The 20,016-nt window shown below is 46.6% G+C and overlaps 1 protein-coding gene and 1 long non-coding RNA gene across 5 annotated transcripts in view; one reads left to right on the top strand and one right to left on the bottom strand.

Annotated features, from left to right (window-relative positions):
• The window catches only part of LOC122466278, a 29,650-nt gene extending 15,092 nt beyond the window's left edge, over nt 1–14,558 (bottom strand). The window contains exons 1-2 of the long non-coding RNA XR_006291668.1: nt 14,462–14,558; nt 13,700–13,831 (exon numbers count right to left, since the gene is read on the bottom strand). This is a non-coding gene — a long non-coding RNA (uncharacterized LOC122466278). The remainder of the gene's footprint in view (nt 1–13,699; nt 13,832–14,461) is intronic.
• Nucleotides 1–20,016, top strand: part of EPS8L2 (EPS8 like 2) — a 111,600-nt gene that overhangs the window by 17,105 nt on the left and 74,479 nt on the right. For 2 of the 4 annotated variants that reach the window (XM_027823304.3, XM_027823305.3), the window contains exons 2-3: nt 13,498–13,561; nt 15,306–15,361. In XM_027823304.3, the coding sequence (XP_027679105.1) occupies nt 13,518–13,561; nt 15,306–15,361 (100 nt within the window). In that variant the 5' untranslated portion in view covers nt 13,498–13,517. The remainder of the gene's footprint in view (nt 1–13,497; nt 13,562–15,305; nt 15,362–20,016) is intronic. The other 2 variants (XM_043549075.1, XM_043549076.1) reach the window with 1 other exon arrangement.

The following is a 20,016-nucleotide window of genomic DNA, read 5'->3' on the forward strand; positions in this document are numbered from 1 at the left end:
TCCCTTGGCAGGAAGACTTAGGAATGGAAGGAAACAAGACCTTATCACAGGGGCTTGGGGGAAGGGATATGTTTAAATCAGATGCCATATGAAGTCGGAGTTGTTCCCTTCCAGTTATTTAAAATCACCTTCGGGCCTTTGCAACTAGAGGGCCTGATTCACCCTTGGCCTGCACTGTGTGTAGTCACACCAGTGCGCAATGAGTGTAGAATGCCACCAGATCAGAATGGCCGTGCTCCACACCCACTTTGCTCTGGGTTAAGCACCTCCTCAAGGTGCCAGGCAATGGACAGTCAGGCCCAGCATGGCTACCAGGTTTTCCTCACCCTTAGCATTTCTGCCTGGTGCATGGAGAGAGAAAGCAAAAAAAGAGTAAGAATAGGGGGGAATTTCAAAAGCCAGGAAAGAAAGTGCCCAGTTCTGAGCCACAACTGTTTACTCATGATAGAAGCACAGATCCTGAGCAGCATGGCATCCTTGGCAAGGTGTGTGATCAGCAGAGACATGACAAGCTGAAACCTGCTCTGTGTTTTTCCCTAACTTGGATTTGACAGGGCTGTCAATACAGAAGCACAAGGTAAATTCACATGATATGAATCAGCTCAGAGACTGGAGAGTCTGCCCTCTGCTAATTCTCCCTTCAGACGGACACTGAAGTCAACCTCCAAACTTCTCCCAAGAGCTTTTAGATTCTGCACTTTCCCCAGATATTTATAGATCAGCGATGCTGACGGGAACTTGCATGCAGCCAGTTCTCTCATGTTCTTGAGGACAGATTCATCTTCTGGCAGGAATATTCTTTTGGTAACAGTAGTAGTATACATGATGCTATTATTTGGGTCTCTTCACTAGCATTGGGCCCGATCCTGTGAGCTGCTGAGGGCCCTCAACTCCCACTGACCCCACTGGGCATTGAGAGCTTCCAGCGCTCTGCAGGAATGGACTCTTGAGCTATATCTATCTAGATTAAATGTGGCTTGCAGGTTGACAAGGGAGGGGAAATAGCCCCCATTTCATGAGCTCCTTCCAAGCGGTTTGTGAATTTCGTATAAAGATTCTGCAAATACCAGCATGTTCTCAGCGGTGGTGCTTTGTGGTATCAGTTTTATGTTTTGAATGCAGATTGCAAGATCAGGCTTTAGTCTCTAACCCAGGGGTGGGCAAACTTTTTGGCCCGAGGGCCATATCGGGGTTGCAAAACTATGTGGAGGGCCATGTAGGGAAGGCTGTACCTCCCCAAACTGCCTGGCCTCTGCCCCCTATCTGCCCCCTCCCACTTCCCGCCCTCTGACTGCCCCCTTCAGAATTCCTGACCCATCCAACCCCCCTGCTCCTTGTCCCCTGACCGCCCCCCCCCAGGACCCCACCCTCTATCCAACCCCCCCGCTCCCTGTCACCTGACTGCCCCAACCCCTATCCACACCCCTGACAGTCCCCCTGGGACTCCCACGCCCTATCAAACCCCCCCTGTTCCCCATCCCCTGATCCCCTCCGAGAACCTCCGACCCATCCAACCGCCTCCTGCTCCCTGTCACCTGACTGCCGCCCCGGGATCCCCCACTCCCCGCCCCCTTACCATGCCGGAGCCAGCCACACCGTCACACTGCCCGGGAAGAGCAGCGGGCCAGAGCGCTGGTGGCGCGGCGCAGCACGCTCAGGCTGCGGGGGAGGGGGGACAGCGGGGGAAGGGCTGTGGGCTAGCCTCCCTGGCTGGGAGCTCAGGGGCCGGGCAGGATGGTCCCGTGGGCCAGATGTGGCCTGCGGGCCGTAGTTTGCCCACCTCTGCTCTAACCCCTTCTGTTGATCCACAGTAAGGAGGGCAGCTGCAGAGGCAGTCCCTGTCTGAGCTCTAATCCAATCTGGCAGTGACCTTGCAGTCCCCCCTCCAAGGGAGCAATCCATGCCAAGCCCAGTCTCAGGAGAAACACATGGGTGGTTTACTTTCAATGCTGGGAAGTTCACCCCACCTAAGCCTTTTCTCAGGAAACCTTTTTTTATTTTAGTACAAATCCTGAGTTTATTATTGTTTCTGAGGAGCTTAGATAACAGAGTATTGGGTTCTTTGGAGAATTCTTCCACAGTTAACCCACATTGTTATGCTACCAGAGTGGAAGAGACATTTTTGTGGCTGCTGATTTACCCCACCATGTGCAGTAAAGGGGAAACCAGCCTTGGTTTCTGATCCAACTCACACTCTGCAGTCAGTGGGAAGATCTCATGCTCTGCAATATACCTATGACATGGGTAGGTACGTAGGGCAGGGGAGATATGACACAGAGAGGGCTGAAGAGGCTCCCGTTGGAGCTGTCAGTGCTGAGTACTGCTGCGCAGCAGAGCCCAGGGGAGTAAGTGTGATGGGGTGGGACAAGGAGCTGCTCCAGTCCTGTGAAGATGGACTGATCCCTGGAGGAGGGGGAGAGGTTTAACATGGGACAAACCTGGACCATCACAGAGTCTTGATCCTCTACTGTTCCCCCCCCAAATACAGCCTACTATCCTGCCCCTGGTTCTGAGCTGCAAGGAACAGCCCCAGGAGGTAACTGGGTGGGGTTCTGAGGATTGTCAGTATGAAAGGAACGGTCAGCATGAAAGGAACGTTTCCTGCGTTCAAACTAGACACCCAGAGACGTCTCCTCCTCAGCCTTAGGGTTCTTTCAGACACACCTGTCCCATTCTGACTACCTGCCCAGTTAGCTTTGGCTAAATCCAGAGCCAGTGATTGCCAGCGACTGCGGTCACTTCCCCACCAGCTTGGATTATTTTTAGCTGTGTGTTTATCTTCTGTAGAATCTCTGATATGTGAAATATTTAATTTGGAGAACAGGGAGTGTTTGTTTCAGATTCCTAGCAGGACCCACTCACTCCTCTAGTCACCACAGCATGCCCCAGTGCCACACACACAGGCTGCCTGCACTCTCACACTCACCTGGGTGTGTTCTCACACAAGCAATAGGCCAAGATCATCCAAAAACAACTAACAATTGTGAGTGCCTCAGTCTTCAGGTATCCAGTTAGAGACCCCTCGCATCAGCCTGATTTTCACAGGCTGGGGATGCGGCACTTTGGGAAAATCTGGACCCTTTAAGGCACATAATTGAGGCACACCAAATCACTAGCTCCTTAAAACAGGCTGGCCAGTCTTCCCCTCATTTGAAAGCAGGAGCTATCAGCACCAGTTTTAAAAAAAAATATCCATCCAAAACAAGCACCAACCCCCCAGATTTGCTCATGTGAAACAAACAAAATGTGGGGGGGCACATTTCGGAAAACAATTTTTGAAAAACTTGACCCTAATGTTACAGAGAGGATTAACAACAAGTGCTGGGTGCTGGTCTCCCTTGCAACAGTTAACTTCCCTTCCAACTAAAACAATACAGACCTTTGAGTGCGAACCATTTTCTTTTTCTTAATTTGTTTCTGTTTAGAGACAGACGGATTTTTCTGTGATGGGCGACAGAGCCCTTCACTTCTAGTTCACATGTTCAAATCCAGTTTAGGTTGGTAGTGGTGGAAATTCATTGCCATCAAATAGCTGTTAGGCAGCCAGTGTGAAATAAACCAGTGATCTCAGACCAGTACCTAGTGGATTGGTGTCAATGACACAGAAACCACACTGCAGTTGGCCCTAACAGGCACCCTCATTGGCAAACCCAGCAGAGCCACGATGGGGAGACAACTGAGGATGGTTCTATCACAAAGGCATTAGATGGAGGCTCAGGAGAGCTGGGTTAAATTCCTGGCTCTGCAACGAACTCCCTATGTGACTTGACAAGTTATTCAATGCCTCACCCCCCACCTGTAAAACAAGGCTAATACTTCCCGCCCAGGAGTGCTGTGAGGATGAACACATTAATGTTTTCCAGGAGCCTAGTAACAGCGGGGTGGGGGCCTGGGGGGATATAACAGGCCATGGAAGACAGGACGACACTCTCGCCTCTGGAGGTGGACAGCCCAGGCTGTGGTAGATGTGTGCTGGCAGAGAAGCGTAGGGCATCTGGTACAGCTGCTGTCTGTGCTGTACCTGTTCTCATGGGCACAGGCAGACTTAGGCACCTTTTAGGCACCTTTCCCCAGCACTACATACACTTCCAAAACTGTCCAACAACATGAACAGATGGAGCTTTGTTATCCTGGGCACTTTAAGAGATAACGTCATGTGATCAACAGCTAATGTTTCTAACTGGAGCCTGGTGTTATTTGCTCAGGCTTTCCCTAATCTAGCATTCTTGTGTGACCCTTTCTGTCGGCACTGACCACAAGTGTGGCCACCAAAGGCAGAGTAAGGTCAGATCTGCCTCCTGCGTGGGCCCCCCAAGGGCAGTGTTTCTGTCACAAACATCTCATCATCGCCAACCCCTTTCCACTAACAACATTTGGTCCTTGTGCAGGGTCTTCTCTCTCAGGATCAGGATGCATTTCCTATGCATTCATTAATTATGCCTGATAGCATCCATGGGAGGTGCCAGCCCTGCTCTCCCTGCCCAGACCTCTCTCCTGCTTGTGCCCGTTGTCTCCTTCATCCGCTTTGAAGGAAGAGAGGGACGGGACCTGGCATTGACAGCAACACGAGAGCTGGCCCATGTCATGCCAGGCTTCCTTTGCTCCTGCTGACACCCACAGGTTCCATGTCAGCTGGAGTGATCACATGGCCGTGGCTAACATGCTAAAGCTCCTCCTTGACTAGGATTCCATTCAGATTCCATTACATTTCAGTCCTACCGTTTGGTGAGACTTTAGAAAATGCATCATCTCCTAGGGACAATTCAACATCTCCTGGGCCAGAAAATACACAAAGAAGGGCAACAGATAGGCGCAGTTGCCTTAATTAACCCCTTTTTGTGTTTGCTCCAGTTAACCCAGTCCATGCTGAATATGATATGCCAGCTCCACCTAGGAAAACATGATCCGCCCTAGGGGTCGATCCATCAGATAGGTGCTGTCATGCCAGTCACACAGACAGACATTCCAGTGACAAGGCTGATGAAGACAAGGACATGGTCTGTTGGCGGCGAAAGGGTTAAACCCCAATGTGAAGCTCTTAGCATTACTCCTTAGCTAGCTCACGTTTTCTTCCTCTACATTTTAGAGATAGGACTGAAGCAAAACTCCGAGTGGCAATCAACCCTGTACATTAGGGTAGTGTGGACTAGTGGATAGGGCACTGAACTGGGACCCAGGAGACCTCAGCTTTGCTGCTGACCTGCTGGGTGATCTGGGAGAAGTCACTTCACCCATCTGCCTTGTCTATTTAGGTTGTAAACTCTTTGGGGCAGAGACTGTGTGTGTGTACAGAGACTAGCCCAAAGGGACCCTAATCTCTGTGGGTCCCTCTGAACACAACTGTAATCCAAATAACGAATAGGAATTAAGATATTTATTCAAATGTTAGGTTTCAGAGTAACAGCCGTGTTAGTCTGTATTCACAAAAAGAAAAGGAGTACTTGTGGCACCTTAGAGACTAACCAACTTATTTGAGCATAAGCTTTCGTGAGCTACAGCTCACTTCATCGGATGCATACTGTGGATGCATCCGATGAAGTGAGCTGTAGCTCACGAAAGCTTATGCTCAAATAAATTGGTTAGTCTCTAAGGTGCCACAAGTACTCCTTTTCTTTTATTCAAATGTTGCAGCTTTGGCCAATCTATAGCAGATCTGTAGGTTTTGTAGCCATTTTTAACCAATGGATTGACTTCCTGCCAACCCATTTCTGCTGTAAGACTATACAGGAGGTGGGATTAGCATGTTTGGCTGGAGTGGCTTCATCTCATGCTCCAGTAACATGGCTATATATTCAGTTCAATTTCACTTGACTGTTTGCTCTGCTTATGATGAGCCTTATTTTAGGGAGGCCATCCCATCTGAGCTATATAGCGATATTCCTATTTAGAGAGATACTACCCTAGATAGCAATACTATGCCAGGCAGTATGGCCTCTAGTGGCTAGAGCACTGGATTGAAACTCAGGAAACCTGCATTCTGCTCCCAGCTCTGTCACTGGCCTGTGTGTGATCCTGGACAAATGACTCTCCATGCCTCTGTTTCCCCATCTGTCAAATGGGGATGGATGATACTGACGAGTGCCATGGGGAGGACAGAACTCCATTTCATGAAGGCTTTTGACATTTCGAAATTTGGCTTCCTTGCACATTGGAATGAAAAACCAAAAATTTCAAAAATTTTCCAGGAAAGAAAATTCCAAACAAAATGTATTATGGGTTGACCAAAGTCTTTCGTTTTGAAAAGACTGAAATGTGTTGTTTAAGTTTTGACTTTTTTTAGAAAGTAATTTCAAAACGAAAAATCACTTCATTCCAAAAACGTTGAAACGGGGGGTTTCAAACACTGTCAGAACTTTTTATTCCAGTTTTCTTCAGAAAGGAAATTCTGGCAAAATCAACCCAATTTCATGAAGCATTTCGATTGCATTGAAACTGAATATTTTGATGGAATATGCTTCTGTAGAAGTTTTTCCGTCCAGCTTTAACATGTACCCCCTTTACAAAGCACTTTGAGATGAAACACGCTATATAAGAATGAGGTGTTATTACTATTCCTAACACTACACCAGCATTGCTCAGCCTTTCCTGGTTGGCAAGCCTTTATTCGAAGTCAAAATTTTTCATGATCCTTTCACATTTATTATAAAAGTAAGAGTAAAAAAGTATCACTATTCAGTGCCTCACAACCCCCATGATTGCCTTTTGTGGCCCCCCCTTGGCAGTCAAAATCCATGGGCTTTGACAAACACTGCACTACACCATCAGATAAATCAACCTGGGATACTTCTGAGACTGGTCACCAAAACAGAATAATAGAATCACAGAAATGTAGGGCTGGAAGGGACCTCAAGAGGTCATCTAATCCAGTGGTTCTCAAACTGTGGGTCGGGACCCCAAAGTGGGTCTCGACCCCATTTTAATGGGGTCGTCAGAGCTGGCATTAGACTTGCTGGGTCCTAGTACCCAAGCCCAAGCCCCATCACCTGGGTCCAAAGCCTGAGGGCTTCAGCCTTGGGTGGTGGGGCTCAGGTTACAGGCCCCCAACCTGGGGCTGAAGCCCTTGGGCTTTGGTCCCCCCACCCGGGGCAGCAGGGCTCAGGTTTTGTCCCCGCTCCTGGGGTCGTGTAGTAATTTTTGTTGTCAGAAGTGGGTCATGGTGCAATGAAACTAATCCATCACCCTCTCCTGAGTTAGGATTCAATATACCTAGACCATCTAAGACAGGCATTTCTCTAACCTGTTCTTAAAAACCTTCAAAGACAGTAATTGTGCAACCTCCGTAGGAACTAGTTCCAGTGCTTAACTATCTGTATAGTTAGGAAAAAAATTCTAATATCTAACTTAACTCTCCACAGTGGCAAACTAAGCCAGGAGACACAGAGAACAATTGATCTCTCTCTCCTCTGTATGACAACCTTTTACATATTTGAAGTTATGTCCCCCCCCTCAGTCTTCTTTTCTCAAGACTAAACATGCCCAATTCTTTCAACCTTTCCTGACAGCCATGTTTTCTAAATCTTCTATCATTTTTGTTCTCCTCTGGACTCTCTCCAATTTGTTCACGTCTTTCTTAAAGCACGGTGCCCAAAACTGGACACAGTACTCCAGCTGAGACCTCACCAGTGCTGAGCAGAGCGGGACACCTCCCGTGTCTTACATATGACACTCCCGCTAATGCATCCCTTTTAAGCAACAGCATCACACTGTCAACTCAGTGATCCACTATAACCGCCAGATCCTGCAGTACTGCTGCCTAGCCACTTATTCCTTATTTTGTTTTTTTCGCATTTAATTTTGTCTAAGTGTAGTACTTTGCACTTGTCTTTATTGAATTTCATCTTGATGTCAGACCAATTCTCCAGTATATCACGATTATTCTGAATTACAATCGTGTCCTTCAAAGTGCTTGCAATCCCTTCCAGCTTGGTGGCATCTGCAAATTTTATAAGCGTACTCTCCCCAGCCCCATCCTCCAAATTATTAATGAAAATATTGACTAGTACTGATCCCAAGACAGACCCCTGTGGGACCCCACTAGATATATCCTCCCAGTTTGACAGCAAACCATTGATAACTACTTTTTGAGTGCAGTTTTGCAACCAGTTGTACACCCATCTAATAGTAATTTCATCCAGTCCTTATTTCCCTAGTTTGCTTAAAGAATATAATGTGTCAAAAGCCTTACGAAGGTCCAGATATATCACATCTACTGCTACTTTAAATACTGATTTAAACAAAGGCAAATTACCTACTGAGGGGGATGAGAAAAGAAGCAAATAGTGGCAGAGACAAAGCGATCCTGATACACAGTGTTCTAATAATCATATTGCTAAATCTGCCTCTTGTTTATTTTTAAAATGCACACTCTTAGTGCCCCATGAAATACGAAGCAAACAACCGCTCCCATCAGGAAGATAAAGAGAGATTTCAGGAACTCTTTCATCAGGAATGCCTGAGTAAGAAACCAAGTGAAAGCAAGCAGAACCCAGAGTGAGCGCTGGAGGCTGCACCAGTACTGGAGGCTTTGGTGATGCCCCACAGAGAGGAAAGAACCCGGGATGGTGTGGTTGATCACAGGCCTCAGCGCTCACACATTTTCTTTGGTCCATGTCTATATTCAAAGTTGAAACAGTTTAACTGTCAATCTATTTAAAATCCGCTTAAACTTGGTTTATCGCAATTTAGCTTAATAATAATACCACCCCCCCCTAACTCTTGTGTAGTGCTTTTCGGCTATAGATCTGTCGATAAGGAATTGAGTTTAACTGATATAAGCCAGGTTTAAAATCAAATTCAGAGTGTTCACAAAAGAAGATTTTGCACAGATTTAACTAAATCAGTTAGACATCACACCCTCAGTTACATATAGACAAGACCTATTGGTGAGAAGTATTAGCTGCATAATCACATGAGACTTTATCATAATGAAATAGTTCAGGGTGGAAGGGGGAAAAATCAGGCAAGAGTTAAATACTACTAACAAATAGTAATAATAATGCTGCACTAAATGAGAGGGATGGAAGTGCTGAAACACGTGCCTGCTAGCTCCCTGGGCTCTTTGTGTGTTTCCTGTTTTGTGTTTTCTTTTGATACTGTAAGCTCATTGGGGCGAGGGCTCTCTCTCAATCTACCTAGCACTGGGGCTATTGACAGCTACCACAATATAACTGATGATAACAACAGATAGATTCATAGATTCCAAGGCCAGAAGGGACCACTTTGATTGTTATACCAATAAAATAAAAACCAGCAGGATCTTATTAAAGGGGAAAAAGGCAAAATGCCACATTTATTGTGAATACAGAAAGAATCATAGTAAGCAGTTAGTTATAGCTATACCATTCCATTCAATCTCATATTTATTCACACACACACACACACACACAGAGGTTCTGCAAGGTTGTTATCATAGTTACCAGCCTTAGAGTTGCTCATGCCAAGCCACTGGCCAGGTGGCCTGGACATGAGGAGGGAGCAGGGCCTTGTCAGATGCTCATCTGATGCTCCTGGAAGTTGGTTTGCAGAATCAGACCCCAAAGTTCTCACTTTCTAGAGTCCACTTTTATAGGAATTTCTTCCTATGCCAGTCTATGGGAATTGCTTCATCATGCTGTTGCTGGATCAATCAGCAGATGGCACATTCCTGACGGCTCCGTGCTGCCAGATGTTATTTTGTTCTTTGGTTCTCCCATTCTTGAGGCTGTTGGGTGGATTCCAGTCTGCCCTCCAGGGGCCCTCTGGTTATTTCCACTTGACGCCTTCTTCAGCCAATGGACACTGGATTCTTAGGCTGGCACCTCCCTGATCATTCAGTTATTATCCACACCAAGCATCCATCCACATACATCCTCTATCTTTAATCACAATTATTAACAAAGCGAGATGAATACAACAAAAGGGCGGGGAGTCTCTGGGTGCTGTTTCTGTTGTTACAGAGTAGTGCTTTGAGTCTCTCTCTGTGTGAGTAGTTGTTGTTACAAAGAATTGCTTTGAGAACAAACTCTGTCTTAGAATGTACTAACACAATTAGCAGCTTGCAAGTTTCACACAGAGGGAGAGAAACAGTACCAAAAACCAAGAGGCCTCTTAATTAGTAATACCCTGGAATTTAAACTGTGGTGAATCAAACTCATTTGTGATTTTAATACAGAACTTCTTTAATATGATCCAACGTGATCATCTAGTTTTCCCCCCTGTATAACACAGGCCTTCCCCAAAATGATTCCTAGAGTGTATCTTGATTTAACAATTGTCAGCGATGGAGAAATCACCATGACCCTTAATAAATTGTTCCAATGGTTAATTACTCTCACTGTTGAAAATTTTACATCGTATATCTAGTCTGAATTTGTCTAGCTTCAACTTCTAGCCATTGGATTGCCTCTGCCTGCTAGACTGAAGAACCCGTTATTAAATATTTGTTCCCCATATAGATACTTATAGACTGTAATCAAGCCACCCCTTCATCTTCTTTGTTAAGCTAAATAGATTGAACTCCTTGAGTCTATCACTGTAAGGCATGTTCTCTAATCCTCTAATAATTCTTGTGGCTCTTTTCTGAACTGTCTCCGATTTATCCAACATCCTTCTTGATTAGTGGGCACCAGAGCTGGAGATAGTATTCCAGCAGCTCTCACACCAGTGCCAAATAGAGAGGGAACATAACCTCTCTGCTCCTACTCGAGATTCTCCTGTTTATGCATTTTAGGATCGCATTAGCACTTTTGGCCCCAGATATACTTTGGGAGCTCATGCTCAGTTGATTATGCTCCCCACATAGATACAGGGAATCATTCAACAACTAGTGAAGTCACTTCCAGGGTGGAATGTAGCTCTATGATCTGTATTAATTAACCTAATATAACACCAGCCCTTCTGTCGATCTGCAGGGACTGACCCTTGGACCTTGTATCTAAAAACCAGGAGCCCCTACTGCTCGAATTACAGGAGCTTGAGCAGATTCTGAGAGGTGGTAGCACTCTCATTAGCCACTAGATGGAGACAAAGCACCTCTCCATAGTAGTGTGGCTTACACCCACAAATACCTGAGCGTGGCTAGGTACCTGGTTTGCTGTGACTGCTGCTTAGTACACTAGTCAGTAATCTCACTGTCATCGCATGCTCCCCATGTCTGCTTGCTGAATCCACCTTTTGCCTCGCTTCACACAGTTAGACCGTAAGCTCTTTCAGGCAGAGCTCAACTTCCCTGTGTGTGTGTACACACAGTACCTAGCACAATGGGGCCCTGATTCCTGATGGGCAGCCTTCCACCGACTTCAGTGAGTTCTGGATCAGGCCCTTGGCATGTGCCACTCATTCTACTGTAACTGGACTCTCTTACTGAAGTGGCTGTCGCAGCACGACGACTCACCTTTAAGTCAGTGGCAGCTTTCTACTCTAGATAAATGCAGGGAATTTACATGCGACACTCCCACCGAAATGCCAGCAATGCCCGTGCATGTGAATCCCACACTTGGCCAGATGAGACTTTATGAAGCCTTCATGTGCACATGGAGCTTACTGCAAATTAGGGTTGCCAATTTTAGTTGGACGTATTCCTGGAGGTTTCATCACATGACACAATCTTTAATGAAAGATGAATCTTTAATTCCTGGAGACTCCAGGCCAATCCTGGAGAGTTGGCAACCCTAGCAGCACTAGGAGAGGGACTGTATCTATGTGGATGATGTGTCACATTTCAAACAGCAAGTTTTAATAGGTGACAGATGGCTCTGACTTCCTTTGAGGCTCTTGCTAGACCAGAGGTGGGCAAACTATGGTCCGCGGGCCACATCCAGCCCACGGAACCATCCTTCCCGGCCCCTGAGCTCCTGGCCCGGGAGGCTCACCTCCAGCCCCTCCCTGGCTGTTCCCCCTCCCATGTAGCCAGGCCAGCAGCAGGGCTGCAAGCTCCTGCTGCTCTGAGCAGCATGGTAAGGGGGTGGCGGCAGCGCACTCGCGCCGCAGTGGAGGGGTTGGGTAGGGGGTTCCGGGGGGGCAGTCAGGGGATAGGGAGTGGTTAGGGGCAGGGGGTCCCGGGGGGCAGTTAGGGGTCAGGTGTGTGGATAGGTCGGGGCAGTCAGAGGACGGGGGGGTTGGATAGGGGGTGGGAGGTCCCAGGAAGGAGCAGTCAGGAGACAAGGAGCAGGGGGGGGTTGGATGGGTCAGGGGTTCTGAGGGGGACAGTCAGGGGGCAGGAGGTGGCGAATATGGTGCAGGGGCCAGGCTGTTTGGGGAGGCACAGCCTTCCCTACTGGACCCTCCATACAGTTTCGCATCCCGATGTGGCCCTCGGGCCAAAATGTTTGCCCAGCCCTGTGCTAGACCATTATGCAGGATACATTTTTTGGCTGTTCTCCTGGGTGCAATGGCTTATTCCCCTGGTGCTCCATTGTTATCAATGTCACTTCATTTTATGGCTTATACAGACTCGGTAGGACTCTACGCAGCTTCTCTATGGGAGCTTGTATAAAGCTCTGTCATCCCTCCACAATAATGGATTTGTGGATGGGGCAGCTTGCAGGGGCTGCTATCTCAGAAACCAGATGGGGTTTGATTGAACCTAGCCCTATAACGGGAGGAGAAAGGGAGGTAGATCTCACAGCATGACGCTTTCTGACAGAGCATGTGAAGCAACACAAGGGCTACAGTTTTCAAGATGGCCGCTCTGTCAGTCACCTCCCCAATTAGAGCTTTCTGTTCTGGGATGCTGGAGGTAAACTGCCAACTCCCTGGGCCAAATCCTGCTCTCATTTATGCCCACACAACACTTTGGACTTCAGAGAGATTGCGACCATAGTGCAGGGGTTTAAGGGGAGGTATGAACCGCACATAAAACAGCCCTAAAGTGAACAGAGCACAACTGGGGTTTATAGAGCACAGCCCATTCTCCAGCAATCCTAAAGTGCTGCACAAAGAGATCCATCAGATAGCAGCAGTGTGGGGATTGTAAAGAGAAAGCAGCAATTTTGAGCTCAGCAGCGATTCACACACAAAGCCTCAGGCACTGGGCTTTAAAAGGCTTTACCTTCTACCTGGGCAGAGATGAACAGAGGGATCCTTGGGTTAATCTGTCACCTAAATGACGCACCTCTAACACTGCAGCAGCCTTTCATGATCCTGCTGTAATGCCAGCGCCAAGTCATAAAACAACAACATAGAACAAAACTGAAAGCTTTAGTTTAGGAATGGGCCCACAACCTGCTGAGGAACTTGAATCCAGGACTTTTGTCTGCGTGTGTGCACACACTAGGTGTTTTATATAAGGAGATATAGCAATGCAAACAGATGTGCGGCGGGGAGAGGTCATGGAAGCACATTAGGTGCAACTAAATACGATTATTTGCACACACTATTGACTGTGGACACAGAATCAAAAGCTGGAGCCCTGGATGCCGAATGAAGTCCGATTATGAAATGTGGTGCACACCCAGGCAAATATTTCATCAGGTAAACAAGTAGAATGTGCTAATCACAACTCCTTTGTTTCTGTTACAGTTTAATGTCTTGACAGCAACATGAGTCGCAAAGGATCTACCAGCAGCCAGCCTGGCTCTGCAAAGTAAGAACCTGAATGACAGTTTGACTGAATGGCTCATCCCCAAGAACTGCAATAGATTACTACCTGCCACCACAAACATTTCCTTCTACTCCGGGTTCTCCCGTAAGGGCGAGACTCTGCTTTCTCCTGCTCACTTACTTGGGTCTCCTCAGCTGGGGCTAGGGAAGACTCCACCTTGCCATGTCCCAGTGCAGTCTAAACGAACATGCTCACGTATGCCATCATGTATGAAGTCTTCGCCACAAAGTGCCATGTGGTTTGATTGACACTCTAGAGGGAAAAGAAACCTATGTCTGGTTGCCCTGTTTCTGTAGTTCTAGGGTTGATTCAGGTGCCCACAATTTCTATGGGGCAGATTCAAATTATACTTGGCCTGGATCTACAAAATCACTCCCTTCTCTCCCTGAAAGCTTCAGCCGACCCTGGACAGCAGGGTGCATGTGGCAGTACACGACACAACTCTGAGCTGCTGCCTGCCCCAGGACGGGGAAACCAGGACACAGCTCACTATCCTGACTGGCCCCATTGCTATAGCACCCCCTGGCATCAGGACATGGCATTGCAGGATACTTTGCTGCTTATGCCCCCTGTTGACCACCTGTGCTGGCCTCACGATGGCCTGTTGCTGTTTGGATTTTCTGTGGCCATCACCCCCTCAAATTCAGCCCCCTTCCGGGGTAACAGAAATCCAACTGTAAGTCCAAATAAATACCCAAACTAATAGTCCTTCTGCCCCTCTCAAGCAACCCTGAAGTCCTCTACTCCCCACCCCCACACCTGGCCCTGGCAGAGTTTCTCCTATGCTGCTTCCTCCCCACCACAGGTCTCCTCCACTGCCTCCCCTCCCCAGGAACCCCGGCAGCTTCCCTCAGGGATCTCCCTGCTCCTCACAGGCCCTACCTCAGGGTCCCCCACAGGAACCTGACCTGCTCCCTGAGTTGTGTCCTCCAGCCTGACTTCCCCAGGCTCTTCTGAGAAAGGGGACTCTCCTGGCTCCTCTCTGAGCTGAGTTCAAGGCTCTGTTTATGCAGTCCTCTCTCTGATCCCTCACAGCTGGGATCAGGCATTATAATTAAGTCTCCATCACATTCAACTAGGGGATAGTTGTCTGGTCACAGGCAAGGCTGAGCCTGGCTTGCCTTAAAGGGCCAGCCAGCCTGTGACAAGGCCCTACAGACTAGAAGGGACCAGCAGATTCTGGGAGAACAAAGAAAGAAAAATGGGTGATGGTCAGTGGTGGAAGATCCATACATCTGTTGTCTGAGGCAGAGAGTCCTCTGCCCTTTCTAGGTCTGACCTGCCTGAAGGGAAAGCCAGTGGGCTATGCCTTGGAGTGAGCGAAACCTCAAATAGGAGTAGGTCAGATCCCCTCCCCTCACCAAAAGTAGAGCTCTCCAACAGACTATTCGAGCTTCTTGCCAGGCTCCCCAGCTTGTTGCAGTCGGAGGTGTCACTGGAGAATTGGTGTCAGTGACTGATACTCCTCCAGCTCACCTGGCAGGGTGCTGATAACTACCTCACTTGCACACTAACACAAGCTGGTGTGAAAAACCCATTGCCCTTTGCCATTAAGCTGGTTTGAAAAGCCCACTGCCATTTGCCATTCAAGCACTAGACCAGATGAATTGGTTACTATCTGTGTTGCTCAACTGAATCACATAATGAAGCCAGTAAAAAAAAACAAAACACAAAAAAAACTTTCTGAGATTTGTTGTTTATTTGCTCCTTTCCTTTCCTTTTGCAGCAGCAGTCTGGGCAAAGCAAATGGTGCTTCGAGAATGAGTGCAAAAGATTTATACGGTAAGTCACCACCACGGATACACTAGGCTGCTGCTGAGATTTGCGTGAGTAAAGACTGCCAGGTTCAAACTGGTAGCGGGAAAAGCCGAAGGCATTTTTATTGCATGGCTTCCTGTTCGTATCTCATGGTGGGACAGCGTGGGGCAGTTGTGAGATGAACTGACATGGACACGTCACAATTCACCTTTAGGGGGCTTCTCACTTTCTAATGAAGCATCCAGTAGAAGAGGCTATTGCAGACAGGACGTCAGACTAGACAAGCCACGGGTCTGTTCCAATACTGTTTCCTATACTTCTCCCTGCTGAGGTGCTATGTGGCAGGAGACAGGCAAACGACATCTGTTTTCCTATACACCATGCTTACAGCAGGTTTTCATGACATGGTAACAGAAAGGCACATGTCCTCTCTGCACTAGTGGTCATGCCATTGCAATCACTTAGTGCAGCCACCTGATAGGGGCTACCACTCCTGTATTAATTTTGCTAGTGTTACAAGCCTGTGCAAAACAGACACACGTCCACAGGAATCCCTAATGTTTTCTGGTTGATTTAGCCAGACAACCAGGTTCTCAAAAGTGTGAAGCTAAAAAAGACTGTTGTGAGCAGGTTAATGATTATACTCATTAATTATTCCGTATACCATGAAAAGTCAATGTCCTCTGAAGCTTTCAAAGAAGAGAGAGTTTACAAGAAATCATTTTCTAGATGGCAAGAAGAGCTTCAGATGAACATGCGGGGCCAGATCCTCAGCTGGTGTAAATTAATGTAGCCACATTGAGGTCAATGGACTTACATACAAAAGCATCGTATTAGAGATAGGTATTAATAATCATCAACATTACTGATGGATCTCAGCTGATTTACACTAGCTGAGGATCTGGTCCACACTATGTTGTGATGGCCTGAACAAGCAAGGGGAGGGGGTGAGAAGAGAAGTCTTCTCCACCACCCAGTTCAGCTAGGAAGATAAAAGATCCTTAGTTTGGTGTACTCTAGTTGTGGTCTGGAAAGCCTTCTGTGTGTAGAATTCTCATTGACTTCATTAGCAGGATCCGGCCACAGATACACAATGTTAGTTTTCTGAGTGCAATGTGATGGGTGCAGATATAAAAGCCAGAACTGAACAGAACAGGGCTTTTCTGATTTTGCTTTCCAGCTGCAAAATTACTAAACAACCTTGTGGAATGCTGGCAATTCGTCTGGGTTTTTGTAGACTATCAAAGCATTCCAGCAGCAATTCAATGAGTTGTTCAGACTTGATTACAAACTTGCCTTTGCCTATTGGTTGCCTGAGATATTTTCACTGTATCATAGAATCATAGAACTGGAAGGGACCTCAAGAGGTCATCTAGTCCAGTCCCTTGCACTCATGGCAGGACTTGGTAGTATTATCTAGACCATCCCTGACAGGTGTTTGTCTAACCCACTCTTAAAAATCCCCAATGATGGAGATTCCACAACCTCCCAAGGCAATTTATTCCAGTGCTTAACCACTCTGACAGGTAGGAAGTTTTTCCTAATGTCCAACCTAAACCTCCCTTGCTGCAATTTAAGCCCATTGCTTCTTGTCCTATCCTCAGAGGTTAAGAAGAACAATTTTTCTCCCTCCTCCTTGTAATAACCTTTTATGTACTTTAAAAACTGTTATCATGTCCCCTCTTAGTCTTCTCTTCTCCAGACTAAACAAACCCAATTTTTTCAATCTTTCTTCATAGGTCATGTTTTATAGCCCTTTAATAATTTTTGTTGCTCTTCTCTGGACTTTCTCCATTTTGTCCACGTCTTTCCTGAAATGTGGCACCCAGAACTGGACACAATACTCCAGTTGAGGCCTAATCAGCGTGGAGTAGACTGGAAGAATTACTTCTTGTGTCTTGCTTACAATACTCCTGCTAATACATCCCAGAATGATATTTGCTTTTTTTGTAACGGGATTACACGATTGACTCATATTTAGCTTGTGATCCACTATGACCCCCAGATCCCTTTCCACAGTACTCCTTCCTAGGCAGTCATTTCCCATTTTGTATGTGTGCAGTTGATTGTTCCTTTCTAAGTGGAGTACTTTGCATTTGTTCTTATTGAATTTCATCCTACTTACTTCAGACCATTGCTCCAATTTGTCCAGATCATTTTGAATTTTAATCCTATCCTCCAAAGCACTTGCAACCCCTTCCAGCTTGGTATCGTCTGCAAACTTTATAAGTGTACTCTCTATGCCATTATCTAAATCACTGATGAAGATATTGAACAGAACCAGACCCAGAACCGATCCCTCAGAGACCCCACTCATTATGCCCTTCCAGCATGACTGTGAACCACTGATAACTACTCTCTGGGAATGATTTTTCAACCATTTATGCACCCACCTTATAGTAGCTGTAAGGTGATCGTGGTCACAGGTGGGGTGTCTGGGATATTTGTCTCTCTAGAGTGTCCTCCATTGCAGCCTGGTTGCCTGGAGATTTGTCACTGTAAAGTGACCTCAGCCTGGGATAGTGTCACCGTGAGTGACCTTCTTGGCTGAAGGGCTGAGTACTTAGCTTAGTGGATAAAGTGTCGAACAAAGTAATCATTAATCATTTAGATTAGCTGCAAAGACCAATACACACAAGTAAAGGGAGGAGATAATTCAGTGCTATTTGCACCACTCACTGACTATTTATGGTCTAATTTCTGTCTGGGGAGAACGTGCACCGGTTATTCTATTGGTCACTTGTGTCTGGTGACTAAATAACATGTGTTTGAGTGGGAAAAAGAAGTGCTGATGCATTGGACTAGTTGGACCATATTCTCGTTTGCACTAAGGCGCCTTTACACAGCGTAAGGGGGCCATAGTGCAAATGGGAACCAGGCCTGTTATGTTTTGTAACTCCTATGTAATTCTGTTTTTAACTGTATGTTGAAGGTACCCAGAGCTTGGCTAGGGGAGGGCAGGTTTTCGTGGTGCAAAGATTTTAGTCTAAAAGCCTCCTTCAGTAAATACCTTGATCGTATTTTAGTCTCCTCCGAAGGTTGGTCAAAATAAAAATTAAACCGAAAGTTGAAAATAACGTATTTTAAACATCTCATGTACTAAGGCCATTTCCCTTAAGACAGATATCCACCAACCATGTGAACGCATCACAGAACTGAGACTTGTTATTAGGTAATCAACATGTGGGTGTTAAAATACTGGCTTTGTGCCTCTCCATAGGGACACTGGCAGCTCTAAAATAGCTTTACTGCCCAAAACTGGAAAGGGAAAATAAATAGCCAAGGTTTGGCAAACACTCCCAAAGCACCCATACTCTCTGTAAAACAAATTTGTTTTCAAAAACAAAAGTCAATCACAACACTTAGGTGAAAAGTGCCTTGCTTTTTGGTGAAGCTGCCCCAAAAGCAATTGTTACAAATTCACCGACACTGAGAGCTTTTCCACACAGCTCCAGTGAATAGTAAGCAAGCAGCATTAGGCTGTGGGCCATATCCTCAGTGGGTGTAAACTGGTATACCATCATTGACTTCAAGGCAGCTCTGCTGATTTACAGCAGCTCTGGATCTGGCCCAATATTGCACAGAGGTGTGTATGTGGCATCTCTCATGCCTAGGGGCACATGAAACTCCCCTAGGTAATTTGCCAAGGCTCCTCCAAATATCCCTCTGCATGGAGTGATTTCCCAGTCCCAGGGTGCTAGGCCTCCAGCCTCCCTTCTTCAAATCCCTCCCAACAGTTCACTTCTGCAAAGCTCACAAGCGGGGAGAAAAATTAAAAGTATGTAAAGAATTACAGTTAAAAATGCAAATAAAATAAATCTGAAGTGGCCTCAATTATATGACTATGAAGCAGCCAGGGAATGTTAGGTGCTTAGAACCTTGGAAATGCACTTTTATTTATACACACACACACACACACACACACCAGATATATTTGTTGATGTAAATGATCAAACCTCCACTGGGGCCAATGGAACCCCTCCAGATTTATATCAGCTGAGAATCTGTCCCATTTTGAGCTCCTGGGTTAGGATACATGTACAAACACAAAGCATTATTCTTAAGTGAACAAGGCCTTAGTTTTATGTCTCTTCCAAAAACAGCCCCTCCAGCAGCACTGTGCCTTTTTAACACACTGCAGCGTGCCACCCATTCAATTATTATCACCAGTACCTGGGGCTTCTGTGGTGGTTTCCCATCCAAGTTCTAACTGGCCTGATTCTGCTTAACTTGTCCAATCTTATGGGATTGTAACACAAAGTGGCAGGGATCTGGACTAGACCATATCATTCCTGACAGTGTTCTGAGCCAAACAAAGCCTTTTAAAAGTTGGCATGCTCAGTCCTAAGGCTCTTCAGCTGGTATAAGTCTGTGTAGTGCCTTTGAAGCTGATGGAGCTACACCAATTTACCCCAGCTGAGGCTCTGGCCCGGTGAGTTGCAGTAATTTAGCATGGAGGTCAGGAAGGCATGATTCACAGTGGCCAGGTCTTATAGGTCAATACAGGATGCAGCCTCCTGGCTAGCGGCAGATGGAAGAAGTGTTTCTGGAAACTGTGGCTATCTGAGCTTCCAAGTACAGTGGGAAGTCCAGATGGATCCCAAATTCAACAGTATAGGAACCAATGGCTGATAAAATCTGCCCTTACCATCAGCTATGGCTGCACACGGTGGAAAATT

Source organism: Chelonia mydas, chromosome 6 (assembly GCF_015237465.2).
Source record: "Chelonia mydas isolate rCheMyd1 chromosome 6, rCheMyd1.pri.v2, whole genome shotgun sequence".
In the NCBI taxonomy this organism is placed as follows: domain Eukaryota; kingdom Metazoa; phylum Chordata; order Testudines; family Cheloniidae; genus Chelonia; species Chelonia mydas.